Below are 16,182 nucleotides of genomic sequence, written 5' to 3'. Positions count from 1 at the left end.
TGAAGGGAGGCAGGGGCCAAGGGTTATTAATAGGCCCAGGGAGGGTGAATGTGATACAGACACCCAGCACCGTGGGTGGGGAGTACCTGACACCGGAAGGGGAGGGGGCCGGGGCCCGGGGCAGCAGCACCTCCCGAAATAGCTGGGGCAGAGACCTATATAGGCGGCCATGCCCCCAGCAGGCTCACTTCCCGACAGGATCGCCCACCAGCCCAGCCCTTGAGTGCAGGCTCCAGCCCTCCGCCCCCACCGGAGGTGAGTGGCAGCTGCTGAGGTAGGAGGAGGACGGAGGGATGCTGCAGGGATGAGGCCGCCAGGAGGGAGAGCCACACACGTCCCCGTCCCCAGGGACCCAGGGGCTGGGGCGAACTGCAGGCCTGAGACAATGGCCCCCCACCCCGTTCTCCATCCCGGCTCCTGTGGGTACTGGGGCAAATCCATGCCCCTGCCTGGGCCTCATGCCACCCCATCTTTGGCGTGAGAGGGGCGGAGCCAGATATGCAGGGACTGGTAATGCCATCAGAGGGGACCCAGAGGAGGCAGGGTAAAGAGGGCGGATGGACTCGCTGGGCCACGCTGCCCGAGGCTGCAGCCGGGGGGACCTGGGTCCAGAGCAGGTGTCCCGTTGATGGGAGAGGCGGAGGAAGGCAGGGAAGAAGGATGGTGGCTTTTGCCACGGGGCCAGTTTGGGGTTCTCAGGGAGCCAGCATGTGCTCAGACACGTGGTACTCTGCAGGGCTGGGTCCCCAAGATCAGGGAGGGTCACAGGGGGAGTCGCACACTCTGAGCCCCGCCCTGCCATGGCCAATGCCCTACCTGTATAGCGTGAGGGTCCCTCAGCCAGGATGATACCTCTCTAACCAGGTCCCTGCGGCGAGCAGAGCCTGCAAGTCGAGATGCTAACACACAACACAGCACACCCCAGCAGGCAGCCGGCTGGAAGCCAGGGGCCGAGGTGCTGGCGGCGGCAGCAGGGGCAGCAGAGCCCCGAGCAGCTGAGGGGCATGGGGAGGCCTCCTGCGGAGAGATACTGGGTCAGGAGCTACAGCCCGGTGCCTTGGAAGCCAGTTGGCGGGCTGGGGCCTGAAGGAGCTGACTCACCCGGAGCCGGGCGACGGGAGCCAGCATCGCCTAAGGTTTCCAGGGAGGGCAGCCATCCAGAGCCAAGCCGGGGGCGACAGTGTTGACAGCGAGTATCAGGCAACCCGAGCTGCCGGGCAGCTGGACAGCTCCCCCCAGGCCCCGCCCCTGCCCACCTGCCCAGCTGCGGTCTCAAGATCCCGCTACATCCAACACGAGAGACGGTCGCAGAAGCCCAAAGACGGCCCCCAAGGTCACACGGGGCTCAGTGCGGCCCCTGGTGTGGAACCCAGGCCGGCTAGCTCCTTGTCCAGTGCTCACACACTCTCGGGAAGCCCCAGTATAAAGTTTGGTAAAGTTAGGGAGTGTCCCCTTCCCCAGAGGGGAGGTTCAGACCGCAGGGCCAGCATAGGTAGTCTGCAAAGCTGGTCTGACGGAGCCGCCCCTCCTCCAACTCACCTGGTGCCTTCTGGGAGGGGCCACAGGTGTATTCCAAGTAGCACCCCTGAAAGGATTGAGGGGGCAGGGAGGCAGGAAGGTAAGTGTTCAAGGAGGTGGGAGAAACAGTTCTTAGAAAAGTCAAATAAGCAAAAAGAATTAAAAAAAAAAATGGTTTCTGAACCATGTGTCCCTGCCCAGCTGTGGCAGGGCTCCTGCGGGGGGGGGGGGGCAGCAGCTGGCCCTGGCCCTGCCCCTGGCCCTGCCACCGCCCCTCCTGGGTCAGATTTCTCAACCTCAGGCTCAGATTTTGCAGCATAAATTTGCATCCAGGACCAAGCATTGAAGGCTGGGGTAGGAGAGGAAAGAGATCGGAGGGAGCCGGGTGGAGGAGGGGCCCGAGAGGGCATAGCCTGGACCCTGAAGCCCGGGACCTTCCCAAGCCCCGGACATCTCCCTAGGAGCCCAGGTCGGAGACCCCCGCCTCCTGCGTGTCCCGGAAGGGAGCAAACTGCCTAGACCCGCCTGGTGGAGTAGGAGCCCCCGAATCATCCAGAGCTTGCCCCTGCCCCTCGCGCCCCCACGGCAACCCCTGGGACCCCAAGACCTCCGGCTGGGCAGTGCGGGGCGGGGAAGGCTTAGGGTGGGCGCTGCTCAGCCGCGCGTGCGGCGGGACTGAGCTGTTCCCGCGGCGCGCGGCGCCCGGCGCCCCTGGCGCGGTGCCAGGGCGGGCGGGCGTGCGCCGGGCGCGCGGCACTGCAGCGCTGGTCATATGAGCAGAAATGATGAGAAAAGCACTTTTTAATCTTTTCGCACTTGCTCTGCCCGCTCAAACAGTTGCAGGATGGCGATGACAGAGTTGCTCAACGCTGAGGACATCAAGAAGGCAATAGGCGCCTTTGCGGGTGAGCAGCGCACCACCCTCCCCACCCTCCCCTCTCATCCTGCACCCTCGCCCCGCACCTCTGCTGCCCCGCAGCCCGCGCATCCTCCCCGGCGCTCCCCTGCCCACGCATCCAGCGGGGCGCGGGGGACCGGTGTGTGCTGGGGGCCGGGGGCGGAGGTGTGTGGTGGGGCAGGGAGGCTCAGCATTTCCCAAACTCGGTCCAGGCGGGACTTGGCGCGGGGAGCGTCCTGCCCGAACAATGCAAACTCGCGGGCGCCCGGCCCCGCCGGGAGGACGCTGGGTCCGGGGACCAAGGGCAAAGAGCTGGCGGCGGGAGGGACCTCCCGGGTCCTTGGGCGCGCTCAGGACTCCCCTGGAAGGCACGTGGAGGGGCTGCCGGCGCGCCCGCTTTCTCTCCCCCGGGGCCCCTTTCCTTGACCCCTATTCTGAACAGGACTTTTCTCGCCCGCGATGTCCCCCGCTCCCGACTGTCCCAGCCCCCTCCCTGCGGTCTGGGACCCTCGCCACCTACGGGCTACGGGCTGGCGCGGGGGGAGGTGACCTTCCCTAGGGAGCGCTCAGCTCTGCTTCCAGCCCCTTCCAGAGGACCAAGGGCGAACCAGCAGTGCCCTCCCCCTCCCCCGGGGAAAGGGAGGCTGGGAGAGGAGGAAAGACTTGTCCAAGGGCACACAGGAGGGGTCCAGGTGTCTCCCAACCTGGAGTCAGAGGTGCTTAGAGTGGCTTAAGCTGTCTCCCTCTGAACCTGGGCTGAGGGAGAGTGACTCTCAACAGCCTCTCCTCCTCCAACCACACACACACACACACACACACAGGTGCACACACATGTACACACACATGCTCACACATATGCACACACACACTCAGTGGACCATTGCACTCTCCCCAGGATGCTCCAACAAGGAACCTCAAGACAGGAAACTGGGGAGCAGGACGGGCTCCCATCCCCCTCCACATCTCTCCGGGGAAGCCCCCTCCCAGGGCACCGTGGTACCCATGCTCTCTGCCCTGAGTCACAGAAGCAGCGTGGCTGGGCGATCATCCCCCAGCCCCCTCCACGTGAGCCCCTAGAACAGGTGACTCCAGGCCCTTCCCCCTCCCCCCACCCTGTGACCTTGAGAGAAACTGGTTCTCTCCTTGTCCATTTCCTGGAGACGCAGTCTGGTCTGTGGTTCGAGAAAGAGGTCAGCCTCCCCCTCCCCCACCTCTGTGCAGATGCCCGCACCGGGCTCTGCTCTCCCCACGTTCATCTCCCCGCTCACTCCCACCGCTGCCCCAAGCCTCCATGGAAACTCAGGAGGCCAAAAGGGTCTGTTAGGTGTTCGGGGAAAGGTGCAGTGCGGTTGGGGAAGGAGGTCGTCTCCCACCCTGGCTGCCTGACCTTGGATGGAGGAGACACCTGCCTTTGCCTGGGACCCCGGAGCCCCGCACCACTGGTGTGTGGGAGCCCCTACCCTACAACTACCCTCCCCCAGCCTCCCCTGGGCCCCTCCTTGCCTCCTGTCACCTGCTCCTCCCCTCCCCCCACAGCCGCCGAGTCCTTCGACCACAAAAAGTTCTTCCAAATGGTGGGGCTGAAGAAGAAGAGCACGGAAGACGTGAAGAAAGTGTTCCACATCCTGGACAAGGACAAGAGCGGCTTCATCGAGGAGGAAGAGCTGGGGTACACGGAGGCTGGCGGGGGCGGGGAGGGGGACTCTCGCTGCTCCCAGGTCCCCTCAGCCCCACCCTTCTCTCGCCAGCTGCGGGTGACCGCAGGGCCCACGGCCGGCTGGGCTAATGCCCCTCAGCCGACTCGGTTAAATCATAGCCACTTAATATCGCTAATGGAGGGACGCTGCTTAGTAATCGAGCACACACAGAGAGCCCGCGCTCTCGCCGCCTCACCGCGCTGCCCGGCCAGACGCTCCGTGGCTTCGGTCTTCACTGATTTCTGCCTGTCTGAAAGCCACCTTCCACCGCCCACCTGCAGAGCCCAGCGCCCTCTGGGCCAGCTTTGCGGGGGTGGGAGGGTGTCAGGGCTCCCTGGAGCGAGGCGGAGGGGGAGAAGGTTGTGATTAGGCAAATGCAAACTGGCAGCAAAGAGCCGTGCCTCTGCCACCCGGCCTGTACCTGCCCACCCGACTGTGCCTCACGCCTCTCTGGGGCCACGGCTGTGCCCACTTTTGTTCAGAGAAAGGAGAGGGGTGAGAGAGGCCTTTTGAGTAGAGACGTCCCCTGCCTATCCTGTGTGTCCCCTAAGCCATCTCACAAGGGTACCCGTATCTAGAACCTTCTGCTGCCCACCCACACCCAAGTCACGGGTACACAGCCACTCCCAGGCTGACTTCTCCCTCTGCCCCGGGCGTCACCTCCGTTCTCCCCGTGGGGGATGGGCGCCTTCCCTGGGTGCCTCTCTCCTTGCCTCCGCCATCACGGCACCCCTCACCCTCCGGGGCCTCTCCCCATTTCTTCCGGGGCTTCCTAAGGTCCCCACTGTGCTCTTGGTCTTCGGCACAGCCCTGCTCTCCAGACACGTTGGTTGAATGGATTTTAAAATGAAGCGGGGTCGACCCCGGAGGACAGCCTGTGCCCCACCCCAGGCCCTGCACGGTCAGGCTACCCCGCCCTGCACAGCTGCACGCAAGCCTGCTGTTTGCTGCCTGTCCAGTTGCCCCATTCCCACCCCCGCCCCGTGTTGCTGCAAGGTGACCTTGGCCCTGACTCCCTCCTCTGCTTCCTCCCCTCCATCCTCCAGATTCATCCTGAAGGGCTTCTCCCCAGACGCCCGAGACCTGTCTGTGAAAGAAACCAAGACGCTGATGGCTGCCGGCGACAAGGATGGGGACGGCAAGATCGGGGCGGATGGTGGGTAGCTGCGCGCTCGCGCTCGGGGCCGGGCGCCCTGGGGCTGTGTGGATCTGAGGCTGTGTCTGTGACAGGCGTGGGAGTCGAGGGCCCTCACCTCCAGGGTTAGGAGGAAAAAGTCAACCTACGAGGTCATAAGACAGCCAGTGAAAACCTGATAGCTTTTTCTAATTTCACACAACCCAGAAGGAGTGAAGTCTTGTCTTTGCCCCTACTGGACCAGGAGCCTAGGAAATCAGGCATTTTTTTCTGAACCTTGCCTGCCCTTTTTAGCCTGGGTTCTGGCGCTGACACTAATCCCACCCTGCTGTGTGACCTTGGGCAGTCTTTCTCCCTCTCTGGGCCTCTGTCTCTCATCTGTCCTCTGAGGGAACGAGGCCACCTGACCCCCATGGGGCCTCCGCCCCCCCCCCCCCCCCGTCTCAGATTCCAGGCATGGAAATCCTTATCTCCTGTCCTCCCCAGCATCCTGCCCGGCTGCCCTCTCAACTCTCCAGCCCGGTGTGGGCTGTGCTCAAATGCTCCGTTCCATGGGTGTCAGAGAGCCAGGGGAAACAGCCAGCCGGGAGTCTCCAGGACTTAGAAGAAGGGGGGATGCCTGAGCAGGAGGCTGGCGACCAGCACCCCACACCCTGGTCCTCCTAAGCGGCCTCGTGCCTTGCTCTCTCTCTCAGCATCACCACGTCCTTGGGAGTGCATGTCGGCTCAGCCTAGGGCAAAGGCAGGGCGCGGTGGTGGAGGTCTCGGCTGTGCAGCCAGGGCTTTGGGTCCCCCTGCTACCGTCTGTTCCCCAGATCGTCCTGCCTGCATCCGAGGGAAAGCTGGGGTGCAGCTGTTGGGCCTCTGGGTTCCAGTCCCAGCCCTGCTATTTCGTGGCTGCATGACCTTGAACAGTTGGCAGGACGCCGCTGCGCCCCGTTTTCTCATGTCTGAGCTGAGGCTGGAGGTAGCTGCTATCTCGTAGGGTCGGCATGCGTATTACCTGTCGACAAAGCTTGCTGTCGGGGGCCGAAACGGCACCTGGCACAGCGGAAACGCGCTCCGTGCGTGCACTAGGGAGTGGGTTCCGCTCATCCTTTTGTCCCCAGTGCGGAGCCAAGGGCTGACACGAGGCAGGAGCGTCCGCAACAGCTGTCGCCCGTTCCCCGTGCTCGGCTTCCTCTTGCCCGTTGCCAGCTGTGCCCTTGACCCCGTTGCCTCTCCCCACCCGGGTTCCCGTGCATGATAAATGGGACGCGCAAGCTTCTCAGATGGGCTCAGGCTCGTTGTGCAAATGAAGTGGCCACAGACACAAAATCGCTTGGGGACAGGCACGAGGATTCTGAAAGGGAGGGTCAGTTTATTAAAACTGTTTCTGTGTGCACCAGAAACAGGAATGGGGACTAGCAAGGTCAGGTGAGGCCAGCGGGCAGGAGGGAGGTGGCTGCGAAGGAGCCGGCGTGCAGGGGGTGGAAGAGGGGCTGCTCTTCGTGATGCTGCTGAGAGCAGGTGCTCCCCCCACCCTCGCCCCTCTCATCAGCTCCGCCTGCAGCCCTGCCCTTCACCCTGACCCCCACCCAGGCCCCCAGACCTGCCTCACATTTTTATTTGAGGCCAAGAAGCCACAGCTCAGAAGCCCGGGGCAGGGTCTTCATGGCTGGCTGCACACAGACAACCGAAATACTGGAGAAAAACCAGGGCGGCCCAGGCCTGGTTCCCCGTCTCCCTGCTTTCCTCCCTCCCTGCCACACCCAGACCTTAAAGAGCCAACTCAGCCCTTCCCAGAGACCCCGCAGGCATCCACGGAAGCAGCTCTGGTCCACGGTGGCAGGGGGGAAGGGAGGAGGTTACGACGGACGGCTCAGAGGCACCGAGTCCTGGCTGGGAGCCCCTGGGCAGCAGCTCTGTGGCCCTCAGCCTCAGTCTTCTCTCCTGTAAACTGGGCACGGTCACGTGGGCACGTTGCCTGCAGCTCTCCCTGAGTGCACACAAGAGAATGATCCTATGGCATGAGCATCTCTTACCCAGAAAGCTTGGGACCAGAAGCGTGTCAGGTGTCCCCCACCCAGACTTTGGAATATTTGCATAGCATCGTGTCTGAGGTCAGGGAGTTTTAGATTTCAGATTTCAGCCTAGGGATGCTCAGCCAGGCAGAGGCGGGGAGGGGCGGGCAGCAGGCACCTTGAACGGATTCCGAGGGCTACAGGCCAGGGTTGCCGCAGGCTGGGAGGGGCAGGTGATGGGAGGACCAGGCAAGGTGCTGGCAATGACAAACGAAGGCTGGCAAGTTGAGGTGTGTTTGGAAAGAGGCAAGAAGATGGGGGAGTGGAGAGAGGTGACCTGGGTACGTGGCAGGGCCACGGCCCAGGGCTGGGCTCTGTCCGAGTGTCATATCGTGTGACCTTGGAAGAACAGGGGGTGGTGTAGGTGCCCGTGTGGAAAGGGCAGCTCAGGGGGTCCTAGACCACACTGCCAGCAGGTGCCAGAACCAAGGCTCTGCCCCAGGTCTGTCTGGCAGCTCAGTCCAGGCCCAGGCCAACCTGTACGGCTTCCACTGAGCTCCTGTGACTGGGGCAGAACACAAAAATGGTGGACAGAAGAGCTGAAAGGGGGGGGCGAGCATGGCCCACCCTGGGCTGGGGACCCGCGCTTCATGCTTTGGAGGGGGAAAGATGCAGGAGGCCCCTCTCCCCTCCCACCTCCCAGATGCAGGAAGAGTGGACTTGGTGCTGCCCAGGGGGTCCCAGGCAGGAGGCAAAACCCATTGCAGGGCTCCAGGGGGTCTGCCTGGGGTGCTCTGTGGGCTGCCAGCTCCCTCTGAAAGCCAGAAGGGTCCGAGCTGCACTCCCAGCCAACAGGTGCCTTCAACTCCCAGAAAGACCTGGAACAGGTGACTGAACCCTCTGCCTTGTAGAGTCTCAGTCTGTGAAACGAGGGTCCGATCGCTAGCCAGTCCCTGCGTCCTTTCCAGCTCTGGATGCCCTGATGGGTAAAGCTGCACGTGTGGACCAGCTGAGCACAGGCGTGACCTTGACCAATGAGAGCAGGCACCCAGACTTCATGGGGCGCCTCCAGGCACTGTGCTTGGCCCTTCCTCATCACTCTTCCTTGCCAGCTTGGGGGTGGCTGCTACTTTTTTTTTTTTTTTTTTTTTTTTTTTTTACAGGCAGAGTGGACAGTGAGAGAGAGAGAGGGACAGAGAGAAAGGTCTTCCTTTTGTCGTTGGTTCATCCTCCAATGGCCGCCACGGCCGGCGCGCCACACTGATCCGAAGGCAGGAGCCAGGTGCTTTTCCTGGTCTCCCATGGGGTGCAGGGCCCAAGCACTTGGGCCATCCTCCACTGCACTCCCTGGCCACAGCAGAGAGCTGGCCTGGAAGAAGGGCAACCGGGACAGAATCCGGCACCCCGATCGGGACTAGAACCCAGTGTGCCGGCGCCGCAAGGCGGAGGATTAGCCTATTGAGCCACGGCGCTGGCTATGGGGGGGGGGGGTGGCTGCTACTACTCGCCCATTCTGCGGGTGAGAACCCCAAGGCTCAGAGTTTGCCTGAATTCCCATGACTGGATCTGAATTCGGGTCTGTTGGGTTCCGATGCGCAAGCCCTGGACTGCCTCTTCCACTTGTGCGCTTGAAGTTTGGGGAGCAGCCACCGCTGGACGGCTTTGTGTAGTGACCTGCCATTCGCTTCTCTCTCTGCTGCTGAGATGTCAGCCCTACACGGCAGGGGCTTTGTTCTATGCAGTTCTGGCCTCAGTACCTGGTCTGGGGATGTGTCCAGCTCTGGGCATGCAGTATAAGGAAGCATTGCCCTGTGGGTAGGCAGAGGCTGTGTGCAGGCCACGGGTGGAGACCCGGCCAGCAGGGACTTGCACGCTGCAGGTGCTGGGTGCATCTGGGGCCAGGGACTGCCTCTGTCACGGTTGTCTTTGTCCTTCCGAAGGTGAGTGCTATTTCCTGGGTTCTCTAGGGTCCCAGACTGAAGGGAGGGGCCAGAAAGACAGCGTTCTAATAATAACCCTCTGCACTCCCGTCTCTGGGGTGACTACTTGCAGGAAGCTCCAGGACGTTTATAGATGCGGTCAATCGACTCTTCCCAGCCACACAGAAAGACTGTGCCCGGCTGGCCTGGGTGGGCGTGTGGGCTAAGGTATTGAAGGGGAGAGGAGCTAGAAAGATGGGGGAGGTCCCCAGACCCCTGCTGCAGGTGCAAAGCCCCAGCACCAAAGCAGGTGCAGAGAGTGAGGCAGGTGCATGGACAATGCAGCAGGTGCCTTTTCACGCAGTTGACCTTCACACGCCGAGGGGTGTCCAAGCGTAGCCGCTGTCAGAACCACCTGGAGGGCTTTTCACAGCACCCAGGGCAGACTCCCGGGTGGCGCTGAAGTTGTTGCCTTTCTACCAAGATACCAGGTGGCGCCTGATGGTGTAGTGAGCCTTAAACAGCCCTAGGCAGGAGGTGCTCCTATCCCTGTTTTACAGGTGAGGGAATGGAGGCACTGGGGGGGGGGGGTTAAGTGGCAGGCCCAGGGTCACTCAGGGGCAGAGCTAGGACCTGGCCTGCCTCGCACACACCTGTGTCCCCAGCCCGGGCTCTCCAACCCACAGCCTGCCCCGGAGGAAGACGCACAGCGACTAGAATGAGGTGAGCACCCCTGCTGCCTTCCTGGGGCCAGGGTGTGCACACAGGCCCTGCCTCTCTCGGCGCTCCACAGCTCAGCGCAGCTCCACAAAGGGCAGCGTCCGCGGGGGAGGCACGGCCACCGCTGCGAGGCATCGGCCCCATTCAAACGCTGGCTCCAGAGGTCTCAGTCCTGGGGCTGCTCGCAGGATCCGCACGCCCCTGTAGGCACGCCTGCACGCCCCTTCCCTGTGCCCTGAAGCCCGACTGGGGGAGGGCCCGCTTTCCTGTGCTCTAAGCCTCTTCTCCCTCGGGAGCCTGTGGCTTGATTTTGCAACCCCCCTTGCTGAAGCCTTCGACCTCGCGATCGCCCCACCACGGTGGCCGCTCCACGCTCCCACCTGAAGGCATTTGCCGCTTCTGCTTCCTTCCAGCAAAATCTGTGCTCGCTCATCCTTCAGTAGCCTGTTAAGCCTGCTGGGCGGGTGGGAGCGATGCAGGAAGACCCTCCCCTCCCAGAAGCACAGGAACCAGGCCTGGATGTGACCTTGGCATTTCAGCCCTTGGGGCATCCATTCTGTCCGAATGTTCTGGACATGAATTCTTTCCTCTTACTGCCTGTGAATGCAGCCCCACTAAGTCTCGGCTTAACCCTTGGGAAGCAGCGGGGTCCCGTCCTTAACACAACCCAAGCTGAGTTTCAGAGGAGAGAAAGGCCAGAGCGGGGAAGGAGAGGCTCCCCGCCTGCCTGTAATCCCAGCCTCCACCCCCGGTGGGATTTGATCCCAGCAGAGCTGAGCCTCGCACCAGCTCTGGGAGGGCCAGGACCCAGAGCCCCACCCGTGGATGTGGAACCTGAGGTCGTTGGATGCCAAGGGCACGTGGCAGATCCCCGGCTGAGGGAGACCTGGGTCTCCTGACTTCCTCCACCCCGCCCTGGGCAGGGCTGAGACTTTGCAGTTCGGAACGGTTTCTGTACTTGGCAAGTCTGCTCCTTACTATTCCCGCGTGGACTTTCCTCAGCCCCAGCCCTTATGTTGCACCAGATAAGCTTCGGCGCTGCTTATGTAACTGGCCCCCTGCGAGATGGAGCCGCGGTCAGGGCCGCAGGAGGATGTGGGCCGTTTGTCTCTCTCCTTCTGCACGAGGGCTGCAGCTGGGGTCCCCACGCAGGGCGTGGGACACCCCCTCCCCTCCACCCCGCCAGCACCGCTGAGGAGCACCCTGGTGGGAGCCATGTCTGAGTTAGCATCTCCCTGGTGAGCCACTCTTGGACTCAGTTTCCCTTGCAGGAAGAATGGGGATGAGAGAGCCGGCGAGGCTGGAATGCAGGACCACGCGGGGCAGCGCCTGGCACAGACGGATGCCCCAGAACTGTTTACGTTGCCTCCTCACGGCTGGCCGGCTTGACCCCAAATGACCCTGCCTCCTGTCACGGGAAAGTGATCCCTGCTTACAATACTAATTTATAAGAACTCGAGCCGGGAGCTATTTCGAGGCAAGGGGATAAAACCAGGAGACCGGGTCCTCGTCCCCGCTCACCACGACAGAGGCCGGGAGGCAGCGTCCAGCCGCTGACTCTGACAGTCTCGGTTTCACTCCAGGCTATCAGCGTGTGCCGGTCCCACCTGTCAATAGCTTCTAAATTTGTCCGATCCCAGTGGCACCGGCCTGGAGCGGACCTAATTAGGCCAATTGCAGTTTCCGAAGGGAAAGGAAAGAACAGAGTCCGCGCATCTTCTCTTCTGCCGCCTCCCCCTGCCTGGGGCTCTTTCCGATCAGACGAGGAGGCTGTAGCAAGCTTGGGGTGGCCTCTGGCCGCACGGGCGGTGCTACACTTGGCCAGAGTCTTGCGGGGAGAGGGTTCCGGATCCCTCTCAAGGAACGCGGGCTGTCAGGGCTGCAGTTAGAGCTGATCTGTGCCCCGGCTGCGAGATGCAGCTGAGCACAAGGCACTTCTGGTCTGTTACTCATGTAGCCCCTGCTGCTACCTTTATTTTGGGGAGGTGGGGGTGAGCCTCGGTATGCCCATTCACTCTGCATCACTTGTGCATAGGAGCTCTGAGGGGGTGGGCCTAGCACTCATAAACCACCTACTGTGTGCCTGGCATCTTTATCTTCTCTGCTGGTCTTTCTCATAGCTGTGCAAGTAGGCATTGTTGTACCCACCCTGCAGACGAGAAAACTGAGGCACAGAGAGGTAAAATAGTGACCCCGGCCCCTCCACCAGGTGGCGCTGGACCCAGCTCCAGGGCTGCTGGAAGGCTGCAGGCTGGTGCCAGGGTGGAGTCAGGCAGTGGTGGGGGTGATGGAGACGGAAGCCAGCAGCAAGAGCAGCTCGGATGCTAATGAGAGTCCCGCTGCCACCTCCAGGGCCCTGCCTGCACCCGGCAGTCACCAGACGTTGCATAGGCTTGGTTTCAAAGTGGCCCAAAGCATAGAAACATCTAGAATCCAACTGCTACCGGATGTAGCGTTAGCCCAGGAGGTAGGTGCTGTCCTAGCTCCATTTTACAGATGAGGAAACTGAGGCAGAGGATCTACTTGAAGGTTACAGAAGCAAGGAACAGGAGGCGGGAGCTGACCCTCAGCCCGCTTGCCCCAAACCCCGGGGTGAGCGTCGGAGGGACATCCCCCAGAGCGGACGCCCCACAGACTCAGGAGCTGGACTTCCGCGGCTTCGCTCCTGTCCCTGCGTCTTTGCTGGGGCGAGGGCTGCGCAGCTCCGGGAAGCTCTTAGAGGAAGCGCCCTTGACGGGCTGCTGGGAGTTAATTGCCTGGCTTCTAACCGCGCTGCCCGAGGCAGGCAGAAAGGGACAGGAGAGCTGCCCTCTGCCCTCGCCAAGGCTGGGATGGGACAAAATTAGAATCTTGTGTTCTCTTAAAAAAGCCAGGGCCCGGGGGCCTCGTGACATCCCGGCTGCGTCAGAGACCTCAGGGCAGGCGCGGGGTCTGACTTAAGAGGGTTTCGCATCCAACCCCCAATCCTGAAAGTCACCCTCAGCGGGGCTCCCACCTGCTGGGCTGCCCACTCCCTCCCAGTCCCTCGGCCCCTCCCCGCCGGCTGCACGCAGTCCCGGCCGGGGTGAAGGTGATTCCTGAACTCTTCCGATGAACAGTCAGGGAGCCTGGGGGTTCCAGGCGAGGTCCGGGGGCCAGTGCCGCTGGGAAGGGGAGGACCAGAGCCGGCTCCTTGCAGTCTCTACGTCTTAGGTGTCTCTGTGCTGGAAGGGAACAGCTGAGACCCCTACGCGGGGCTGGAAGGCAGGGGGTGCTCAGGCTCTGTTGCATCCACGTTGCGCGGACGGGAGAGGCAGGCTTCCCCTCCCTCCAGGGCTTTGCAGCAGTGAGTCCATAAACAAGACCCTGTCCCAGAGAGGGCTGGGAACCACGCAGACTGAGATGGGCTGAGGTGACAGCAGTGGCCATGGGGACATGTGAGCCGGGACGCGTGGCCCTACGCCTAGGTCAGGGCAGGCTGAGGACCCGCAGGTCGGGAAGGGTGGCCCAAGAACGTGCATGCTCGTGTCCACTGTGTGGCCATGGTCGAGCCGCTGAGGTCCCGGGTCTTGGTCCCCCCGTCTGTAACGCACACACAGAAGTGTGTCTGCTGGCCGGCGCCGCGGCTCACTAGGCTAATCCTCTGCCTAGCGGCGCCGGCACACCAGGTTCTAGTCCCGGTCGGGGCTCCGGATTCTGTCCCGGTTGCCCCTCTTCCAGGCCAGCTCTCTGCTGTGGCCAGGGAGTGCAGGGAAGGATGGCCCAAGTGCTTGGGCCCTGCACCCCATGGGAGACCAGGAAAAGCACCTGGCTCCTGGCTCCTGCCATCGGATCAGCGCGGTACGCCGGCCGCAGCGCGCCGGCCATGGCGGCCATTGGAGGGTGAACCAACGGCAAAAGGAAGACCTTTCTCTCTGTCTCTCTCTCTCTCTCACTGTCCACTCTGCCTGTCAAAAAAAAAAAAAAAAAAAAAAGGAAGTGCGTCTGCCGTGGCGTAGCCGTGGACAGAGACCATCTATGTGAAACGCGTTCCAGGCAGAGAGCCCGTGAGTGCCCGATCCTGGCCATGGATGTTGCCGGCAGTCTGGGGACAAGAGAGGGCGGTGTCTGTTTCCCAGGCCAAACCCCAGAAAGCGGAGGAGCTCAGATGCGCGTCCCCGCACGTGGTCTGGGCCAGCGCTGGTGGTTGCCATGGCGTGGCATGTGTGGCCATCAGAAGTCTGACCTGCGAATCAGTGTAGAAAAGCCCACGGGGCAGCGAGAAGCCAGCCAGGGCATCGGGTGGGCTCTGCCAGTACGCCCCCGCCAAGCCCAAGAGGGTGAGCCGTGCCCTGGGCCGTCCCCGGCACTTTCTGAAGCCATTCCACACCAGCCTGGCCTCTGTCCCTCACAGGGAATGGCTCCTGTCCCCTCTCTGCGCTCCGCGGATAGGTAAGGGGACTGACTGAACCCGCAGGCAGGCACCTTTGCTGGCAAACAGAACCAGGGTAGGCCTGGGGCTCCCAGCTCCTGCTCCCCAGGCCAGTCTCCCCCACACCGCAAGACTGCGACGGGGACTTGCCCGAGACCCTGCACCCCCCGGCAGGCCTGGGACACGGCACCTCAGAGACACCGTGGCTTGCGGTGGCAAAGTCCTCGTCCTGTCTCATCTCCTGGGGTTGGGGGGCAGCAGAGAAGTTTAGTAAAACTGCTGGGCCGTGAGCCTCAGCTTCCTCACCTACAGAATGGGCCTGATGAGAAAAACGCGCCTGTACAGTCTGTTGGAGGCGGCTCAGGAAATCTCTAACCGTGCGTGTGAGCAGGAGACCCGGGAGCCTCCGCGCCTCTCCTCTCCTTTCATGGGTTCACGCACTCCCACACTCAGGCTTCCCCTCCCTCTGGGTCTGCCGCAGGGATTGCAAGCAGCAGCAGTAAGCGGCGCGGGAGGCGGGAGGCGGGGCTCAGGCCCTGTTCGCGGGAGGCGGGGCTCAGGCCAACTTCCCCGCCTGGGACTCACCTCGCTGTGTGGTTCGCTTTTGCAGAATTCTCCACTCTGGTGTCTGAAAGCTAAGAGGTGCTGACTGCCTGCTGGGACCTTCCACCCCCCACCCCGAAGCCCCCGTCACAGCCCCCCCTCCTGCTGTTCGGTTTGTTTATGTCATTTTTTACTCCCCCGACCCCTGCGACCCTCAGATGAACACCCCCACACACACCCCCCGATTATTCTGGAAAATGATGGAGAGACAATAAAGGCCATACCAATCAGACTCTGGGCCCGCTTGGGAGACGGGGTTTTCCAGACCACCTGGGGTGGGGGAGGGGCTGGGGTCCTCCACGAGGGCTACCCGCTGGACCCCTGGGACCCATCCATCAACTCCCATTTTATAGATGGAGAAACTGAGTGCTGGAGACGGGAGGTAATGTGTGCAACGAGGACTCATTGGTGCTGGGATGTAAATGCAGGTCTATGGGTGGATGGGTGGATGGGTGGATGGGTGAACAGAAGGATGGATGGGTGGGTGGATGGATGGACGGATGAGTGGGTGGGTGGGTGGACATGTGGGCGGGAGAGTGGGTGCCACTGACCCTGACCTGCAGTTGCTTTAATGGCTCTCTCTCCCCAAACTCTCGACTCTACACAGCACAGGGCACAGCAGCCAAGTGTTTGAGAGCAAGGCCACTTGACCTCCCGGCTCCAAAACTCTGCTTTGGAAAGAATTTTCCCAGAGCCTGGGAAAGACGGCAAGGGGGTGATGGCTTCTGGCCCCTGCCGCTGTTGCTAGCAGCAGGACGTGGAGGGACAGGCGAGAGCTGCTTGGGAGGGGAGTGGCTGCGGGGCTCTGCTACACGGCATCATCTGCCGGCCTGCCGCGAGCAAGCTGCTGCCATGGGCACCATGTCTGTCCTCTTTTACAGAAAACCAAGACAGGCAGCCGGCGTGGGCAGAGGTGGAATCGTGCCTGACAGTGGCCCCCTGCGCTGTCCCCTGTGCTCAGCACCTCGTGCAGGGGAGGGGGAGCTGGGGGCACCGCGGGGCCCACCTGTGTGCCGTGGACTCGGGATTCAGCCGTGTCCTCTCACCTCTCAGCTCCCGGCCTTGTCCCCGCCCGGGGTAGGGCCCAGGTCTCACTCCCTAAGGCCCCGCCGAATGCACTCTGTGATCTGCTCTTCGGGCGGCGCCATTCTCCGTCACCGCTTCTAGCTCAGCCCCGGTGTGTTCGTGATCTGCGGCCTGCACCGTGGGAGGCGGTTGGCCTCTCCCGGTCCCTGAGAGCCGCCCAGGTCAGGATTCGCCTGCCCAAAACTGTGCTGTGGCTGTCCAGGCTGCAGAAGG

At 62.4% G+C, this 16,182-nt stretch overlaps 1 protein-coding gene across 2 annotated transcripts; it reads left to right on the top strand.

Annotated features, from left to right (window-relative positions):
- The first annotated feature begins 52 nt into the window (after positions 1 to 52).
- On the top strand, positions 53 to 15,115 carry PVALB (parvalbumin). 2 transcript variants are annotated; one of them, XM_008257076.4, is made up of 5 exons: positions 53 to 255; positions 2,356 to 2,423; positions 3,953 to 4,085; positions 5,160 to 5,269; positions 14,891 to 15,115. In XM_008257076.4, exons 2-5 carry the CDS (start codon positions 2,363 to 2,365, stop codon positions 14,917 to 14,919), a joined length of 333 nt encoding a protein of 110 aa, XP_008255298.1. In that variant the 5' UTR covers positions 53 to 255; positions 2,356 to 2,362; the 3' UTR covers positions 14,920 to 15,115. The 2 variants fall into 2 exon arrangements, with proteins under 2 accessions (XP_008255298.1, XP_002711455.1); XM_002711409.6 differs by lacking the exon at positions 53 to 255 and adding an exon at positions 1,803 to 1,987.
- The last annotated feature ends 1,067 nt before the right edge of the window (positions 15,116 to 16,182 follow it).

Source organism: Oryctolagus cuniculus, chromosome 11, assembly GCF_051225735.1.
Source record: "Oryctolagus cuniculus isolate XC-2025 breed Fujian yellow rabbit chromosome 11, ASM5122573v1, whole genome shotgun sequence".
Lineage (NCBI taxonomy): Eukaryota > Metazoa > Chordata > Mammalia > Lagomorpha > Leporidae > Oryctolagus > Oryctolagus cuniculus.
Note: the sequence above shows the minus strand (reverse complement) of the source record. Positions and strands in the feature narration are given on the sequence as shown.

Bases quoted from the DNA above. Each gene is read 5' to 3' on its own strand.
- PVALB (XM_008257076.4), top strand. From the start codon at position 2,363: ATGGCGATGACAGAGTTGCTCAACGCTGAGGACATCAAGAAGGCAATA. The intron at 2,424-3,952 runs GTGAGCAGCGCA...CTCCCCCCACAG, and splicing joins GGCAATAGGCGCCTTTGCGG to CCGCCGAGTCCTTCGACCAC. The intron at 5,270-14,890 runs GTGGGTAGCTGC...TCGCTTTTGCAG, and splicing joins CGGCAAGATCGGGGCGGATG to AATTCTCCACTCTGGTGTCT.